The sequence below is a fragment of the Typopeltis vanoorti genome, chromosome 11, assembly GCF_054136105.1.
Source record: "Typopeltis vanoorti isolate ZY-2024b chromosome 11, IOZ_Tvanoo_1.0, whole genome shotgun sequence".
NCBI classification, from domain to species: domain Eukaryota; kingdom Metazoa; phylum Arthropoda; class Arachnida; order Uropygi; family Thelyphonidae; genus Typopeltis; species Typopeltis vanoorti.
Genome location: NC_143559.1, coordinates 66397354 through 66414238, shown reverse-complemented (window position 1 = coordinate 66414238; position 16885 = coordinate 66397354). Strand labels below are relative to the sequence as shown.

The window sequence follows — 16885 nt, the reverse complement described above, 5'->3', positions numbered from 1 at the left end:
CTTCCTCCTATCCTAGAATGGATCGAGTCTGTTAGTTTTTATATTTACTTCACATTTAATGAAACTGGATTCTTTTGTATCCGCTAACGGCGAGTGTGTAATCAGAGGAGTAGGAACGGCATCGCCACCCCACACATCGCCAATGACAGAATATTTTACCAATATTTAACAATTATCGAAATCGTCACACTAAAAAAAAAAAAAAAAAAAAAGCGTATAGCTACGAATCTGACCCACAGTGAGGAAAATAAAAGAAAATAAAAAGGAGATCTTCCTCCTCCTCTTCGAAGGGTATCAAAGATACCGACTGAGCAAGGAAGGCTTTGATATAATGTGGATGCAATATTAGCGATATAATATTGCATCCACATTGATCGATATAATTTGGATGCAATATTACACAAATACATGTGTAATATTGCATCCAAATCTCTCGTCTAAAAAAAAAAACTGTGATTTTTTCATATTATTTTTATTTATTTATTTTTTTTTTTTCATTTCGAGTATAAATCATTTGAACTTGCAACCCTTAATGATTCACATACTCCTATCAAAATAATAATAATTTTCCTTTATAGTAGAAACTTCTATTGTCTGATATTATTCTTAGTGCAGGAAAGCGAGCGAGATCTTGTTACTTTTTTCTCGGTACCGAACGATTCTTCAATATCATGAGGATACACTGGGCGTAGATTTCGCAAGTGTGATCCATTTGAAGATCCTCTAAATATCAGGGAAGATTTTGATATCACCTGAGTGAAACTGGAGAACAATCGTTCTTTTTAGTTCAAACGCCTTTTTTTTTTTTAATAAACTATTATAAACTATTTGAAAGCGATGAAGCATATCACATTGGTTGTGTCACTAGCAGCAACTATTCCCTGTAGTTTATTTAGCCAATAGCCATATGTTATGTGCAAATCGTCACGCATTCCACTGAGTTTAAATTACAAACAGCTCTGACAAAATGAGTTATAATTTTAAATAATGAAATATGGAAATCCTTATGCTTCAGAGCAATAAAAAGCGAAGTTTATTATTTTTATTATTATTATCAGAGATCTCCCGGGAATTGCGACTCATCCAAAAAAAAAAAAAAAGTAATATGACATCATCCTTTATTAAGGATGAGAAAATAATTAAGGAATCATCAAAAGATAATTGTTGATAAAAATTAAGAATTAATTAGTTTGGTGATTTTTGACTTTTCTTCCTTCCCCTTCTGTCACAAAGAGTTCAAAGATCTTTGATCCAGGCATATTCCAGCGAGTTGAAAATTTGTAAAAGCTCCCCCCCCCCACACACACACGCATACAAGTTTCCTTTACACAGATTGAGGGGAATATGAAAAAGCATATTTGCTTTACCCATCAAGCCAGTAATGTTGTTGTTGTTGTTGTTGTTGTTGAAATGCTTAAAATAAGTTACTCTAGTCGGTGCGCACGCCATTAGAAAAGTTGAAAAACGTTTAATAAAATCTCAGATAGGACAATAATCAATCTAATTAATAATAAATGCTAATTAATAATATTATGAACAATAAATGTTAGCCAAGCTTAATGTAACAAAAAAAAAAGAATATAGTACAGTGATTCCCTCATTAAATTGCTTAACGACAGAGTTGTTAAGCAAATTTAATGTGAGACAGCTTTCTAAGATCAAAAAGGACGTGACAAATGCATTCAAGAAACATTAAGACATTGAAACTTAGCAATGCTTTCAAAGAATTTCAAAGAATTATACGGGGAGTACAAGTTGCATTATTAAAAATTATCTGCATTGCGCATCATTTCATCAGACAAATTAGCCTGGTTATTCTCCTAATCTGAGATCATTTATCTCTAGATGAAAGAGAATTACTTATGCATTGCCTTAGAATATTTTCAGATAAAAACTAGAAAAGCTGCCTCAAGTTTGTTTCAAACTTTCAATTTGGTGTAGATATATCGGTGACATTCTTCTTTATTTCCTGGAAAATGTATTTCGACTCAAAATTTTCTTCTCCATGTTACATTTTCTTTCAATCGTAAACATCCATACAAGAGGTAAGGATCTGGCATCATGTCAAATCCTTGCATCATCACACTCATTCACAAATATATATATATATATATATATATTCAATCCGTAAATTCCTATTCTCAGATAAATCTCAAACACTGATGTACAATGACAAAAACTCTATCAATCTTTCATGTGCCTTAATTAAATCCACTGTGCTTATTCAATATACTTTACGTTTCAGTATTTATATATACACAAGATTACAATGTAGATGCACATAAGTTAAGTGTCGGAACGTATATGCCAATATGTACACATGCATATAATGTAAATAAGTAGGTAGAATAATACGAAATTATAACTCGGGAGAGGGGAAAAAAAAAAAAATATATATATATATATATATATATGTGTGTGTGTGTGTGTGTGTGTAATTAAGATCTTAGAATTGCATTTTCTGCACACTACAAAATCTTGAACACGTTAATTTTTTTTCTTTATTTTCATAATTGTAAATTTTTTTCAATTATTTAAATAATATAATAACATTTATACGAGAAGTGATCATATGATAATTTATATTTCATTGTGCGCAGTTCTAGTTTTAAAAAATCAGAGGCCATAATTTATCAGACGTGTACACAAATATAATATAAATTTCGAAAAACAAGTCCACATTTTTAATCGCGTACAGTACCTCTAAAATTTAGAATTTCGTCCTGAATCGGTTTATCTTCCATGGGCAGCAAGAACGCCTAGCATTTGCACAATATTTCCTCCTCCGGGTATCACAGCTCCACGCAATAGTTTTGCAAGCTCTTCATCGTGATTCATTGCTTGCTGGATAAATTGTGGGGTGATTCTCTTTTTGCCATTCTGAAGTGCTACATTTCCGGATAATTCTAAGATCTCGGCGAGCAAATATTCCAACACTGCAGTTAAATATACTGTGGAATTAGCAGAAACTCTTTCCATGTAGTGTTTCTCTTTGACAATACGGTGGATCCGTCCAACGGGCATTATAAGTCCAGCTCTTGTCGACTTTGTGATTCTTTTTGGTCGTCTAGGAGACGGATTTCTTTGTGGTGAAGGGGATCGACGACGTGAACGTCCACTGGAGGTTCGGCTTGCAGGCATGTTGTTATGCTTTAAAAATAAAAGCTGTCTCAAATCCTGGATGCGAATAGTGAATGACAGGAATCAACAATACCGTTTGAGCTGTAGATATTTCAAACGATTGTGCCATTGTTTAAGCCAATGAGCAAATGCAATACGTGAGTATGATAGTTCGATTATATGATTTTATGATTATTATGATTTTATGATTTTATGATTATATGACATTGCTAAATAATACAACACTAACGATATTTAATAATAATAAAAATAATCAATCAAACCTTATTATTATTCACTCATCAATATTATTTACAATATACTCATGCACATACAGGTACATGTATCAATATTTTAAAATAATATTTTTGCATTAAAGTGCACACACACACACACACACACACACACAAATTTACGTTACATAGGCGTTATACATAATCTTTTTATGAAAATCATAGTTTATCAGTATACAGCGTAGTTATAATCATACAATTAGAAACATGTTATTCCATATTTGATCGCTACAGTAATTCGATTTGATAAATATTAAGAAATATTTTAAGAACATATGTCCGTTAAAACTATTCTTACACTTTCTGTTCAGTACAAAATACTGAACAGAAAGGACGTCCGAATTTGATAAATATCCATGATATATTTTTTGCCCGCCGCCGCCATCTAATATCTGGAACAGATATTAGATGATGGTGGTTTCTTGGGTTTGTTTTAGTACCCATAACAAGATGATGCTGATTTATCTACTTATTTGTTTATTTAATTGTTTATACACATATATAAATATATACCTGATATAAGTGCTTTTTTTTTCTTTTTCTTTTTCTTTTTTTTGGTTAGAGTGTGAAAGCGAGTATGTGCACGCTTTAACTTTTTTGAAGGTGAAGTGGACATGGCGTGTTTCTCTGTTTGTATGGTGTTTGAGAAAACTTCGTTGTTTTACGTGTGTGTCTAACGTATGTCTAACTTTTAGGATAAAGTAAATGGAAGAGAAATTATGTATTTGTGAAAATGAGTTGGATGCTAATACTGGTCCCACTGATTTCGACACTAGTTAGTTTTTCTGAAGACAGTGGGGTTAACGATGAACATACCTTCTTTCTTAGTTTGTTGCTGTAGTTACATGGTTTTATGTGATAGGAATGTCATCTTTTGTAGAACTAAGTGTGCTAATACAATTTCCACAGTTCGGGTTTTAATCTTCTTTAACTGTTTTAGATTGTATGGCAATTTGTTGACTTGTGGGGTTATCAGGTGCTCCATACAAGTTATTATAGCACCTGGTTGGTCGTTTTATGCCATACAAATATCCATGATTGTTCGCGCCGTTAGCCAAGTGATTATCTGCTTCGCAACCATATGCCCGTGGAAGGAGTGTCCTAGGTTCGATTCCCGTCGACGACTTGAGGAGCTTAAGGATCTTTCTCAGCCATGTTACCACCCAAGTTAGCCTGTCTTGGGAGTGGACAGCATATTTTTTTACCCCCAGTGTATCTGGGGTTTTTCATCCAGCAAGCAGGCAAACCGGCCCCATGAACACACAGGCTACAGTCATAGGATATAGTACGTCAAGGAAGGCAACGGGATACCACTTTGCTCGTAGTCATTTCCCTATAACCACCACCACAACAACAACAACAACATCTCTGATTACGGTGTTATATCCCCTTGTTCCATATATATTAAGTTATTCAATCTCTAAGGGATCTCTTACGTGTGACGTGATATCTCTGGTTCACAACGGAATAGCCCGAGGGTCGAGCCAAAACCTATGTGGATGATTCTTCCTAACCAACCTCTCGTTAGGCCCTAAGAATATTTATTTTTTACTGCGCTTTTTACTTTCAATTAATCTAAGGGTTCTAAGATTAATTGAAATATTAATCAAGAGGCTGGTATAGAGCTTCGCCAAAGTATCACAAATAATTGCAATCGTGACCGAAAATTTACACTGAATGAGTTCCCCGCTTAGATCCGTATTATTATTTCACAGGTGGTGCATTAAATTCCATACAGACACAGGATTTAGTTAAATAGCAAACATTTATTTAACATAAGACACACAATACAATTTACACAAAGAAAGTTTTTCATCCAATAAGGGTTAAAAGTTAAGTGAAGTCTAACAATACTAAGTCACTCAAATGAAAATTTACACTAAGTTTCAATTAACCTTATATATCTCTCTTATTACAGCTATTTAACACTATAAACCTTATTTAAACAATCTCTAATTATATATCCTCATTCTAGACACAATCTTATTAATCCTCTTATAAACAGGTATTAATCTAATACACATTTCACCAGATTATTCATATTCCACACACTTGTTTCCCTTTGTCCTAAAGTCCTCATAATAATTGCCTCTGGGTTCTTTGTTACAATAATTCTATGTGAGATTAAGCTCTTAATTCATACACGTGATATAGGAAAATCGTACACTCTTAGTCACAAAGGATCATACAGGCATCATTCAATTAACCTTAGTAACTTCATATAAAATATCCTTTATACACTACAAAATTTAGAATTAACAATTTTTTTCTTCAAGCATTCACTCCAAAGATCAAATTTCTATTATAATATTCTTGGACAAGTTTAACAAATTTTCAACCACACAGTGCCTACTCATTTAATACTTTCTTTAAATCAAATTAATCCCTTTCCTACGATACTTATTTTTTTACTATTCTTAGAGTTCTTCACTAATTGATTCATTTACAATTCTTAGATTCTGCTTTCATAAACAAATCAGAGAACAAGATTTTACTTATCTATATGCTTTGTTTTCTTTCCCTCCGATCGACGATATTCCAACGCTATCTTCTTTACGGACCTCTAATTTAGCACTCCAGGTACGAACATTCTCGGGCACTTCATGCTGTATAACCTGCTACTATTTGGCCGAAGTTGAGTCAGAATCTTCGCCGACAGCCTTCCTTCCACATGCTAGCGAGGGAATCGGCACCAAGATACGCGGCCGACCACCAGGTAAAAACCCGGAAGACCAGAAGCCCAAAAAGACCTCGAGGGGGGGGATTCCAACCCTTTTATACCACCCTCCTATCAGCCACTACCGTAAACTTGGCCGTTCATCCGAGGCGCAAACATGCTTGTGACGTCACAGCAATTGACAATTGACATTTATGTCTTTAGGGGTGACGCAAAATACTTTCCATATTCCCCGCTATCTGTTGTGGTTATAGTGAGGGTGAAATTTACGAGCAGTATGCTCGCCCTAAATGGGCATGGAGATTATGCATCGTTATGGAAGGCTAATATAGCTTTTAGTCTTCTATATTTGAATATGTCCGTTGCCTAGTATGCTGCAGCTTGCTGAACCAAATCATTGGGATGTGTGGACGTCTTTAGGAAAAACTTGGATGCTAAGGATTGTAGCATCGAGTTCCATCAAGATCTATAATCACCTATGCCTCTCCAGGCCGGAGAGGCATAGGTGATTATAGGACGAATCGTCATCTGGTATAGTTGCAATTTGATTCTGTTGCTGAGCTTGCTATTTCTATTAATTAGCGGATAGATCTGAGCTATGGCTTTAGATGCCTTTGCGCACGCAGACTTGATGTGATGGTTGAAAGATAGCTTTTTGTCGAGAATTACACCCAGGTAATTACACCCAGGTAATTTGTTTCTGTCTGCCAGGGAATTTTAGCATTGAATAGTAACACATCTCCTGCAGGAGATGTGTTACATTTAGATGTATTACAGGAGACATTGGCCTTTTTGAGAAAAGAACGGCTGAGCTTTTCAGGGGGTTGACTTCCAATCTCCACTTGGATAACCAACCCTCCAGCTTTAGAAGGTTTTCTTGAAGCTTTTCTGGTAATGAAATGGGGTCTGAGAGATCTGTATTGCCGTATTGTCCGCATACAGGGCCAAAATGGAAGTCATCGGATTGTGTGGGATGTCTAACATGTATACAGAAAACAGCAATGAAGCCAGTAGAGATCTCTGTGGCACTCCAGCAAAGATATGGCGCTGGGACGAAGTAGAACTGTTGATTTTAACTTGCAATTATCTATTCTGAAGAAATGAATGGATTAGATGAACAATTTTTTAGTGAGGTACCGGCTGAGATAAGTTTGTGCAGGAGTCCAAAATGCCAGATTTTGTCAAATGCTTTGAATAGGTCTAAAAAAACAGCTCCTGTGCACTGGCGCTAGTTGTTACTGGTGGTGATGTATTCGACAATTCTGTGGATTTGCTGGGTAGTACTATGGTGTTGCCTAAAACCAAACTGTTCTTTAGGGAAGATGTTTAGGTCATTTACTGAAGTTTGGAGTCGTGAGAGGATGACTTTCTCTGCAACCTTAACCAGATTAAAGATGATACTGATTGGACGATAATTTTGCGGTGAGTGTGGGTCTTTGCCTGGCTTATATATAGGAATTATATCAGCCAGTTTCCAGGTGGAAGGAAAATAGTGAAGTCTTAAGATTGCATTTATTATACTGGTCAGGTGCATTACAGCTTTTCGAGACAGCAGCTTGATCACCCTGTTTGAGATACCATCTGGTCCAGGAGCTTTACTGTTCTTAAGTTTTTTAATAAAATCATAATTCAACGGGTGATGTGGGTGCAATATGGCCAGCACTGGTATCTGGGAGATTTAATGCATGCCTGACCTGTCTGTGGATTTTGTACAAGTGATTGAAATTTAAGTTGTTATAAGAAGGTTTGCACTGCTCTTCAAGATTCTTTAGTATGGCTTCTGCCTTATCTGCATCTGTGTGGACTAGGCCCTGTTTTGAGATTGATGTTTCTCAGTAACCCCCCAGATAGAGTGATCAATAGGTGAGATAGAGGCTAACCTTTTATCCCAAACTTGGTTTCTGTGAGTTTTAAGTGCATCTCTTACTGCTCCATTCAATCTATTAAGCATTGCCTTGTCCTGAGGAACGCGAGGGTTACGAAATCTCTTCCTAGCTCTGTTCTTCTCTCTGATCAGGTCCATAATATCCTCGGGTAAACGACCAGGCTTGCGAACAGGTTTGTGGAAGGTTGCAACCGTTATAGCAGACTTAATCTGTTGGGTGAGGCTAGTCAGCGCAGATTCCACATCTTCTGGTGTGCATATGTGAGGGACGGGTCCAATTTGATCCCTAAGTGCTTTAGACAGTCTCTCCCACGATATGCCTGAATGAGAGGGAGGAGACAGGCATTCTTGTTCTCCCAATTGCAGTAGAATTGGGTTGTGATCCTACGACAGCTCGTTTAGTGATTTTAGGCTGTACTGTACTTTAATGTCTTGCAGGATAACTATATCCAGGATGTCAGCAGTGCCAGACGTACTAGAAAGGATGCAGCCATTTTTATTGGTAGTTTTACTGTTCCAAGCAGGATGTTTTGCATTGAAGTCTCCAGCGATGACGACCGATCCTTTTACTCCAAGGATGGCATCCAGATCTGATGTTAATAATGTCTTTAATGGAGGGTTGTAAGCAGGAAAAAATTTTAAGTTTCCAATTGAGTTTGTGAGGACATTAATTCCTGTGATTTCGAGGTTAGTGATTGTAGGGTTGGTTATTGAATGATGACTGATATAGTTTTTGATAAGGGTGGCTGTACCTCCACCTCTATACCCAAGTCTGTTGTTTATGTAAATCTGATACCCTCTGATTTTTAGGATGTCAGCAGGCCTCAGGTGAGTTTCATTGATAAGTAATATATCTAGGTTGTATCTATTATTGAATTCCTGGATTTCTAACAATTTATTTTTGATACCGTTTGCATTCCAAACAAAAATCCTAAGGGAATTTGGGGCAATTTTTTTCCTATGCATCATCTGTGGCACTGCCCAGAAGATGCTTTCTTTCTCAATGGTTCTGGGGTTATTTTGAGTCTACAGATTGATTTTAGATTACAGATGTCTTTGTAAATGTTATGAATTTCTACTAAGACTAAAGGCATGGGTATCTTATTTGATCTAAACATTCTAGTGACCTTTATGGGAGGTAGATCCTGTAAGTTAAGTTCAGTAACTATTTCATCCGTGTCAATATCCTCAGAGACTCCTCATAGGACCACTTTCAGATTTTTTTCGGAAGCAAGTGAAAATGTATGATATTGAGTTCCTCTTGCGTCCAGTTCCCTTGTAAGATTTCTATAATCAGCCACCGTGGTGGGCTGAATTTTTATGCCTTCGTCTACATTTTTAGCAGATCTATAACTTATTTGTAAGTTAGCCATGATGGTTCTAAGTGTTGTCCATCTCTGCTTTTCCCTTAGGATAATCGGTGGCACCTTTTCATTGAGGGAGGCAGAGGGATCTGTAATGGGAACGTCCTCGTCCATACCAACATCATTTGTTGGCTCAGCAGCGAGAGTTTTTCTCTTCTTACGAGCGTGGATTTCTCCTTGATCAGAAGGATTAGAGGTAGAGACAACTAGATTAAGTTTTTCCTTCATTTGAGGAGAGTTTTCATTTTCCTCAACGTCGACTTCAGGTGAAGAATATAAGTTTAAGTAGCCGGGCCAATCCCGTTCCAACTTTTTGAGAAGCTTTTTAATAAAAGTGAGTGCTCGCCTTTTATCGAGTGACTCGATAATGATGTCGGGGTCGATCATGCTAGTAAGCCATGTCAGCTTGAACTTTTCTTTTGGAGTTTATCAATAAGTACAAGAGCCGGCTCTTTATCGAGCAAATCAGTGAATACGTCTAGGTCAGGTACGCTCATATCATTTTAACTGCGTATGAGCGTTAATAAAAATCCCGCAGGTCTAAAGACCTGCCAGCAGAAATTTTTTTATAGAATATCCCGCAGCCGCAAAGGACTGCCAACAATACCAAACGTAGGCTAAAGAAAGCAATAGCAATTAAATTGCATCTAATCAAAGTCTTACCTTGATATTTCATAAAATGAAGAGCGTTTCGAACATTACTAAAACAACTTATCCACGGTATGAACGCGAGTTCTTCTTTCGCTGAACAAATAAACGACGTTACAGCGTCCGACTCTCCCGCTACTCGCTAGCTAGCATGGGACACTAAGGGGCAACGTTTGCTTTCCCCCTTCTTCTCTTAGAGCATACGTAAACATAATTTTCTTGATTGTTTTTCTTTATGTAATTTTATAAATAATAAAACAATTTGACCAGATTCTAAGCATTACTGTCACTTAAAACGTTAGCATACTTTCTTAAATATTCTTCCCTTTTCTTAAAGTAAACAAGTTTTCCCTTTTACACTAGTACATAACCTTTCCTTCCCATACTTTACAATTTCTCCCTTCCTTTTTCTTGTTAATACACTTGATATTCAAGTATACTTTACTATTAACCAGATAACAAGTAGTTGCAGTGAGTATTGCATATAGTTTTTAGAATGTCATGATTCTACTTATCATTGTATAACAGAGTATAAACTATATACAATGCTCACTGCAACTACTTGTTATTTGGTTAATAGGGTATAACAACGGTGAGCGTTATTTAAATAATGTCTTAATGAAAATACGTGGTGTCTCTAAAGGTTTATGCTCAGGATTTTGTTTTGGCATCAGGGATTCGGTTATTTGGGTCTCCAAAACTGTTGAAATGATTCTTCAGTGAAGTTTTTCTAAACTTGGTAAGTCAAGTATTTGCTGTGTTTGTGTAGACAGTTATGCCAAACGTTAGTATTGTTTTACAAATTCCATGATATATCGGCAATAATGCGTTGTTTGTTACGAAGGTATGTTGAGTCCATTTAAGGTGGTAGAGGTGGGTATTTAGCGCGTGGTACTGGTGTGATTTTGGAACAGTGGCAGCTGCCATGTTTAATGCGATGGTATGTGTGACTATATCGTAAGTGGTGTAGGTTGTTAGACCTATCGAGCAGTACAGTAACGAGGGTATGACGCGCCTGTGGCAAGTGTCTAATTTGCGTCCCCCCAACATAACGCAAGTGTCTAACTTGTGCCCCCTAACCCAAAAATTTTGAAAAATTTAAATGTAACAAGTTAAATTTTACTAAATGCAATATGTTAAATACTTACTAGTAACCCCCATCAAAATGAGTTGCAGTGTGTTGCAGAATTTGTGCATCTCAAGCGGCGTATTGCCGAAATTTAAAAATATAATATAAAATAGCGGACTTTTATATCTATTTATTTATTTTTATTTTTTACGTTTTGCGCCCCAAACTTAGTTGCTCCCGTGGTGGGCGCCTCTTTCGCCACGCCCTCGTTACGGCACTGCTATCGAGAGTCCTTCATTGAGATTTCATAAAATTTAAATAGTTTTCGAATATTTTTGAAATAAATGTATAGCTAATTTCTAAACAAGATGTTTAGAAATGATGATGTTAACGACTAATGATGATGGCTATAAAAATAATCCCGGCACATTATAAATGTAATGAACAAATAGGGTTTATCTTGGACCCTTAAATTGTATTTATTGTTGCTGTTCTTCAAGTATAAGCAAATTAGAGTAGGCCTGCGGGTACTTGGATTGAATTTTTTGATATAAATTAAAACTATGGCAAATTCCTCATCAAGGTTTCTTACATTACAGAACACAACAACAATAAAATAGTTGCAATACTACAGGGTGTTCGGGATAAATTTGACATATTTATAATTAATTATATTTTTCCGTAAGTTACATGTATTAACACACACTTCTCTTCATTTAAAAGTTTGGACCCTTCTTCATTCATATACAAGACGTCAGAAAGGATGGATAGCTGGAACCCACCTGAATCATGGAAGAGAATAACTTGTATCATGATGATTCGTGCCCGCCATCAAAATAAGGATATTACGACTGCTGCCCAATGCTCCCTGAATACAGTAAAAACAATCAGGCATGAACTAGAGACTTGCAATGGTGACTACGAGGATGTAGCAAGAAGAAAGATCCCTAGCAGACGATCTGATTGCGTTCGTACAGCAGAATTCCTCGCAAATCTGCAGGAACAGGTGTTGAAGAACCCTGGCATTGGAATTCGGGCTTTGTTCGTGGAGTTGCTAACTGTAGTCAAGCCCTGGATAACAAGGGTAGCCAATGGTAGGCCGTATGTATGGCAGCAGGATTCGGCCCCTTGCCACACCTCTGGGAAAAGTCAAAAATGGTTGTCTGAAAATTTCTACGACTTCACCAGTCCAAATGTTTGGCCTCCAAACTCCCCAGACCTTAACCCCATGGATTATTTTGTATGGGGCGCAGTTGAAAAAGACATCAATCGTACTTCCAGTAATACAAAAGCCCAGTTAATGGATAAAATTAAAACAGTTTTTGCGGCCCTTCCCAGGGAGACTGTAGCATCAGCTTGTTCGAGGTTCCGAAGCAGAATTGAAGCTGTGATCGATGCTAATGGTGGTTATTTTGAGTAAATCTTGTTGATAGTATTGTAATTAACTCTGCCTGTAATGTTTTTTTTGTCAATTCATTAAATTTAATAGATACAAAGAAGATTTTCTTTTTCCTTACGAAACTGTCAAATTTATCCCGAACACCCTGTATTTTTCTTTAGAGGTAACTCAGTATTTCCCTCCTTCCCCGTCATATTAAAGATTTATTTACTCTTGATGAGTGCTCACTGTGAAAAAAAAAAAAAAGGGCCGTGTTGCTCAGTGGAAGTGGCGCTTACATCTTCTCCGCTTGGCCGCCCTGAAGATAGACTTATAGTTGAAGTCTAGTCGCCGACTAGAGGAACTTTTTCTAAGGCTATCTTCGATCGTTTCCGAGTTAGTCGATCTGACACGGGCAAGCGGTTTTTTCTTCCAGAAACACTGGTTTTTCATCCCATAAACCGAAGAAAATCGACCGTAGAACTCACATTATTTCAGACAGTAACATATCGCCTTAGGGTTAGGTATCAAGAGATTGTTTGCTAGTCTCTTCATCAGTGGCTACTTATAATTAGCGATAGACATGCGCCAGCTATTTCTAATTGGCTACCAGTAGAGATTGAACTGCCCATTCTGTCTACACAAGCTAGATAGGGTTTAAAAGCCTCGGCTACTCCCTATAAGGGAATAAAAGGTTTCAGCTTATTTATTTTATTAATATGTAGAAACAGAAATATACGTATTTCTGTTTCTGCAACAAAAAATTGTATATATTCACGCTGCTTATACTGTATTTTGAAATCATAATGCATATCATTGTCAACTGAAACGTGTATATATTCAGAAGTTTTGCTTTATTTTTTTTAAAAAAAACTATTTCAGTGGCGGCCAGTGAAATTTTAAATGGCGGTGCTGCCTATACAAAAAAAAAAAAAAAAAAAAAAAAAATTCCCCTAATCAGTAACCACCAATTTATTAATAAATAAATCTACAGATTTATTAATTAATAAATTGGTTACTAATTAGGAAAAAAATAATTATTATCTTTTAAAATTAAAACTTAAGATTTCATAGGCCGCCACTGAACTATTTAAAGAGTCTATTTTAAAAGCTGTTTAACTATTTATTTATTTTTGAAATATGTTATGCTATTGTTTTTATGCTGAAAATTTAAATGTTGGAAGCAAAATACTAAACTGATACTCGTCTACCATGCGTTTATATATATAAAAAAAATAATAAATCAGCTAACGCCTTTTTATTCCCATATACGAGAGTAGGCGAGGCTATTTAGCCCTATCTAACTTTTGGAGACTGAGTGGGCAGTTCAATCTCCACTGGTACCAATCGGAGATAGATGGCCCAAGGCTATCACTAATTAAGCGGTACACAGTGAAGAGAGACGGCTCAAATGTGCCGCCATCTCGTGGTCCCTAACCTTAACACAATATATTTAATGTCTGAAAATAATGTGGGTTCTACGGTCGATTTTCTTGAGTTTACGGGACGAAAAACCCGAGTTTCCGGGAGGAAAAACCCGCTTGCCCGTGCCAGAGATCGACTAACTCGGGAACCGGTCGAAAAAAGGCTTAGAAAAATTTCCTCTAGTCGGCGACTAGATTTGAACCACCAAACCCTTTCTTCGTGCGGTCAAGCGCTGTAAAGTGGAAACGCCACTTCTACTGAGCTACACAGGCCTGACGTTTATATATATATATTATTATTATTATTCATGACATTTCCAAGGAGTCCGAAGACTCATCGCGGGAGGACACCTACAACTGTCTCCACCTACACCCAACCTCTACTACGAATCACCTCCATCAACGCCATCTACTGCCCACCTCCACCACTACCACAGCTAGTATTTTTTGTCTGTAAATTGCGTGTGTTCTGAAGGGCCAATTCGTCTGTATGCGGGATGAAAAACCCGAGTTTCCGGGAGGAAAAACCCTGCTATCCCCCGTATGAGATCGGCTAACTCACCTTCGATTGGTTATATATATATATATATACTGTTGCTGTTGACAACAACAACTATATGCATATATCAGAACTGGTGCTATTTACAAATGAGCTATATATATATATATATATATATATATATATATGCATATATCAGAACTGGTGCTATTTACAAATGAGCTATATATATATATATATATATATATATATATATATATATATATATATATATATATATATATATATATATAGCTCATTTGTAAATAGCACCAGTTCTGATATATGCATATTATATATATATATATATATATATATATATATATATATATATATAGCTCATTTGTAAATAGCACCAGTTCTGATATATGCATATAGTTGTTGTTGTCAACAGCAACAGTAAATCAACAATATATTGTGGATTTACGTAATAAACCAAATAAATATTTATGAATCAAGTTTTATTTCTTGTGCAAGACTCCGGGTGTAAACATTTATTTATGTCAGGACAGAGACCTGAATTTCTGGGTCCAGAGTATAAGAATTTAAAAGCTTGCAGCATAATTTTATAAGATAGAATGACATACATTTCCTTTTATTATTCGATATGATGAGATAATTTTGCCTTTCATATTATTTATTTTATTTTATTATTTTTTGGAGTAAACATAATATCAGTATCAATTTATCCTTATGTTTTTACCAACGTAGAAATGAAAGAAAGAAAAAAAAAAGTTTTAATGGCACAGATTTTCCTTCTGCCGTTCAATCTGAACGGTTCTCAACTAATCTCTTAAATGTGAACTTCGCATGGTTTTGGTCACGGTGGATAACGAACGCTTCGCTTCTTGCCCTTTCATGTGATAATGAGTCATCGAAAGCGTCTATAACTGTTGTTCATTGTTAAGTTGCGGACGGATGTCAGCACGGTTTAAGTTTCTGATAACTTTAGCACGTATATAACACAAGATAATAAACTTTAGATGAACGTGTCCTTTTAAAAATGACAGAGATAGAAATTACTGTCGACTGATCATTGCTGCAATCTCCCAAAATATTTGCTTATTTTAAGATAAAACGATGTTTGTTTTGTTTCTGTCCGCATACAAATTTAAACGAATGGACCTACCGCTAAAAAATTCATGGTTAACCAGTTCACGTGACACATGGAGGGGAGATGGGGTGGATATCGTAGATTACACGATCAGAGGGAGAGAATAAATAAATAAATAAATAAATATATATATATATATATATATTATTCTTATATATTTGTTCAATAAATTTATGCTTAATAAACTTTTCTGTTCTTCCAAAAAACATCATCACACTACGAAGTACAAATATTAGTAAATAATTTTTTAGTTTTCTTTTCACATCCTTTTAATTTTCAATTTTTTTCGTGCCACTCAAGAATGAGTACTGGGACCTTCAAAAAATAAAAATACTGTGTGGGTATACAATGGCTGGACAAATTCACTCACCCGTGGCGAGTTGATTTTGCTAGCTAGCGAGAAGCTGCAGATTGGACAAAATAAAAATATTTGTATTTAATTATAAAAAATAAGTGGATATTAAATCCAGAATTATTTTAAAGCCGAATAATGCTGGATTTAATATCCACTTAATTTTTATAATTTTGCATCGCCGAAGTGAAGCCTTTCGGCTCTTTATTTTAGTAAATATTTGTATTTAAGAAATAATAATAATTTCTCCAAGCGTAGTACAGCACTATCAATCATTTTGTGGCATTCCCCCCCCCCCTTTTTTTAATGATGCTGGGACATATCAATGGGGATCTTGGGCGAGTAGTGTTTTGCGAAATTTTGTGGAATCCTGTTATATATATGCACAATCATTCCTCGATTTGCGTTGTTCCGACTTAACGACCACTCTATTTATGACACCAGTCGTTAAAAAAAGCTTAAAAAATAAAAAAAATAATAGCCATTAACACGTTCACGCTGTATTTAGTGCCGCAGTAAAACTTCTACTGCACTTTGCTCGGCTTACAGCTGTACGGTATGGTATGTCTGTGAGTTAAGAATGTTGTTTTGGTCAGTGCAATACGACGTTCACTGGGGGAGTGGGGCAAGGGGAATGTTTTTTTTTCAATATAGAGAGTCATTTTCATTGAAGTGCTAAGCTACAATATATACAGACGCTGTTTATTATTAGTTAGTTTAAATATGCGAACCAAATATCTAATTTTCATTAATTATTGGTTTCTAATATGTCCTGAAACATATCCCCCCCCCCCTCGCGCCTACATAGTTTGTTCTCTTGGGAAGTACTTGCTACGATTTGTGGCATACCCCTCCCAAGGTCAAGTATAGCACGAGAAGGTTTGTCCCTGCACCGTGGAAAATGTTAATAGGATTAACATTTTGTGTGTATATATATTAATTTCAGACTTGTAATAATTAGTGTGTGTGTATATATATATATATATATATATATATATATATACACACACACACACACACACA

The 16885-nt window shown here is 35.9% G+C and overlaps 1 protein-coding gene across 1 annotated transcript; it reads right to left on the bottom strand.

The window, feature by feature from the left end:
* Positions 1 to 2478: 2478 nt before the first annotated feature.
* On the bottom strand, positions 2479 to 3158 carry LOC150101686 (histone H2A-like). The gene has a single exon (XM_090400347.1). It carries the CDS (start codon positions 3139 to 3141, stop codon positions 2734 to 2736), a length of 408 nt encoding a protein of 135 aa, XP_090256473.1. The 5' UTR covers positions 3142 to 3158; the 3' UTR covers positions 2479 to 2733.
* Between the last annotated feature and the right edge of the window lie 13727 nt (positions 3159 to 16885).

Bases quoted from the DNA above. Each gene is read 5' to 3' on its own strand.
- LOC150101686 (XM_090400347.1), bottom strand. From the start codon at position 3,141: ATGCCTGCAAGCCGAACCTCCAGTGGACGTTCACGTCGTCGATCCCCT.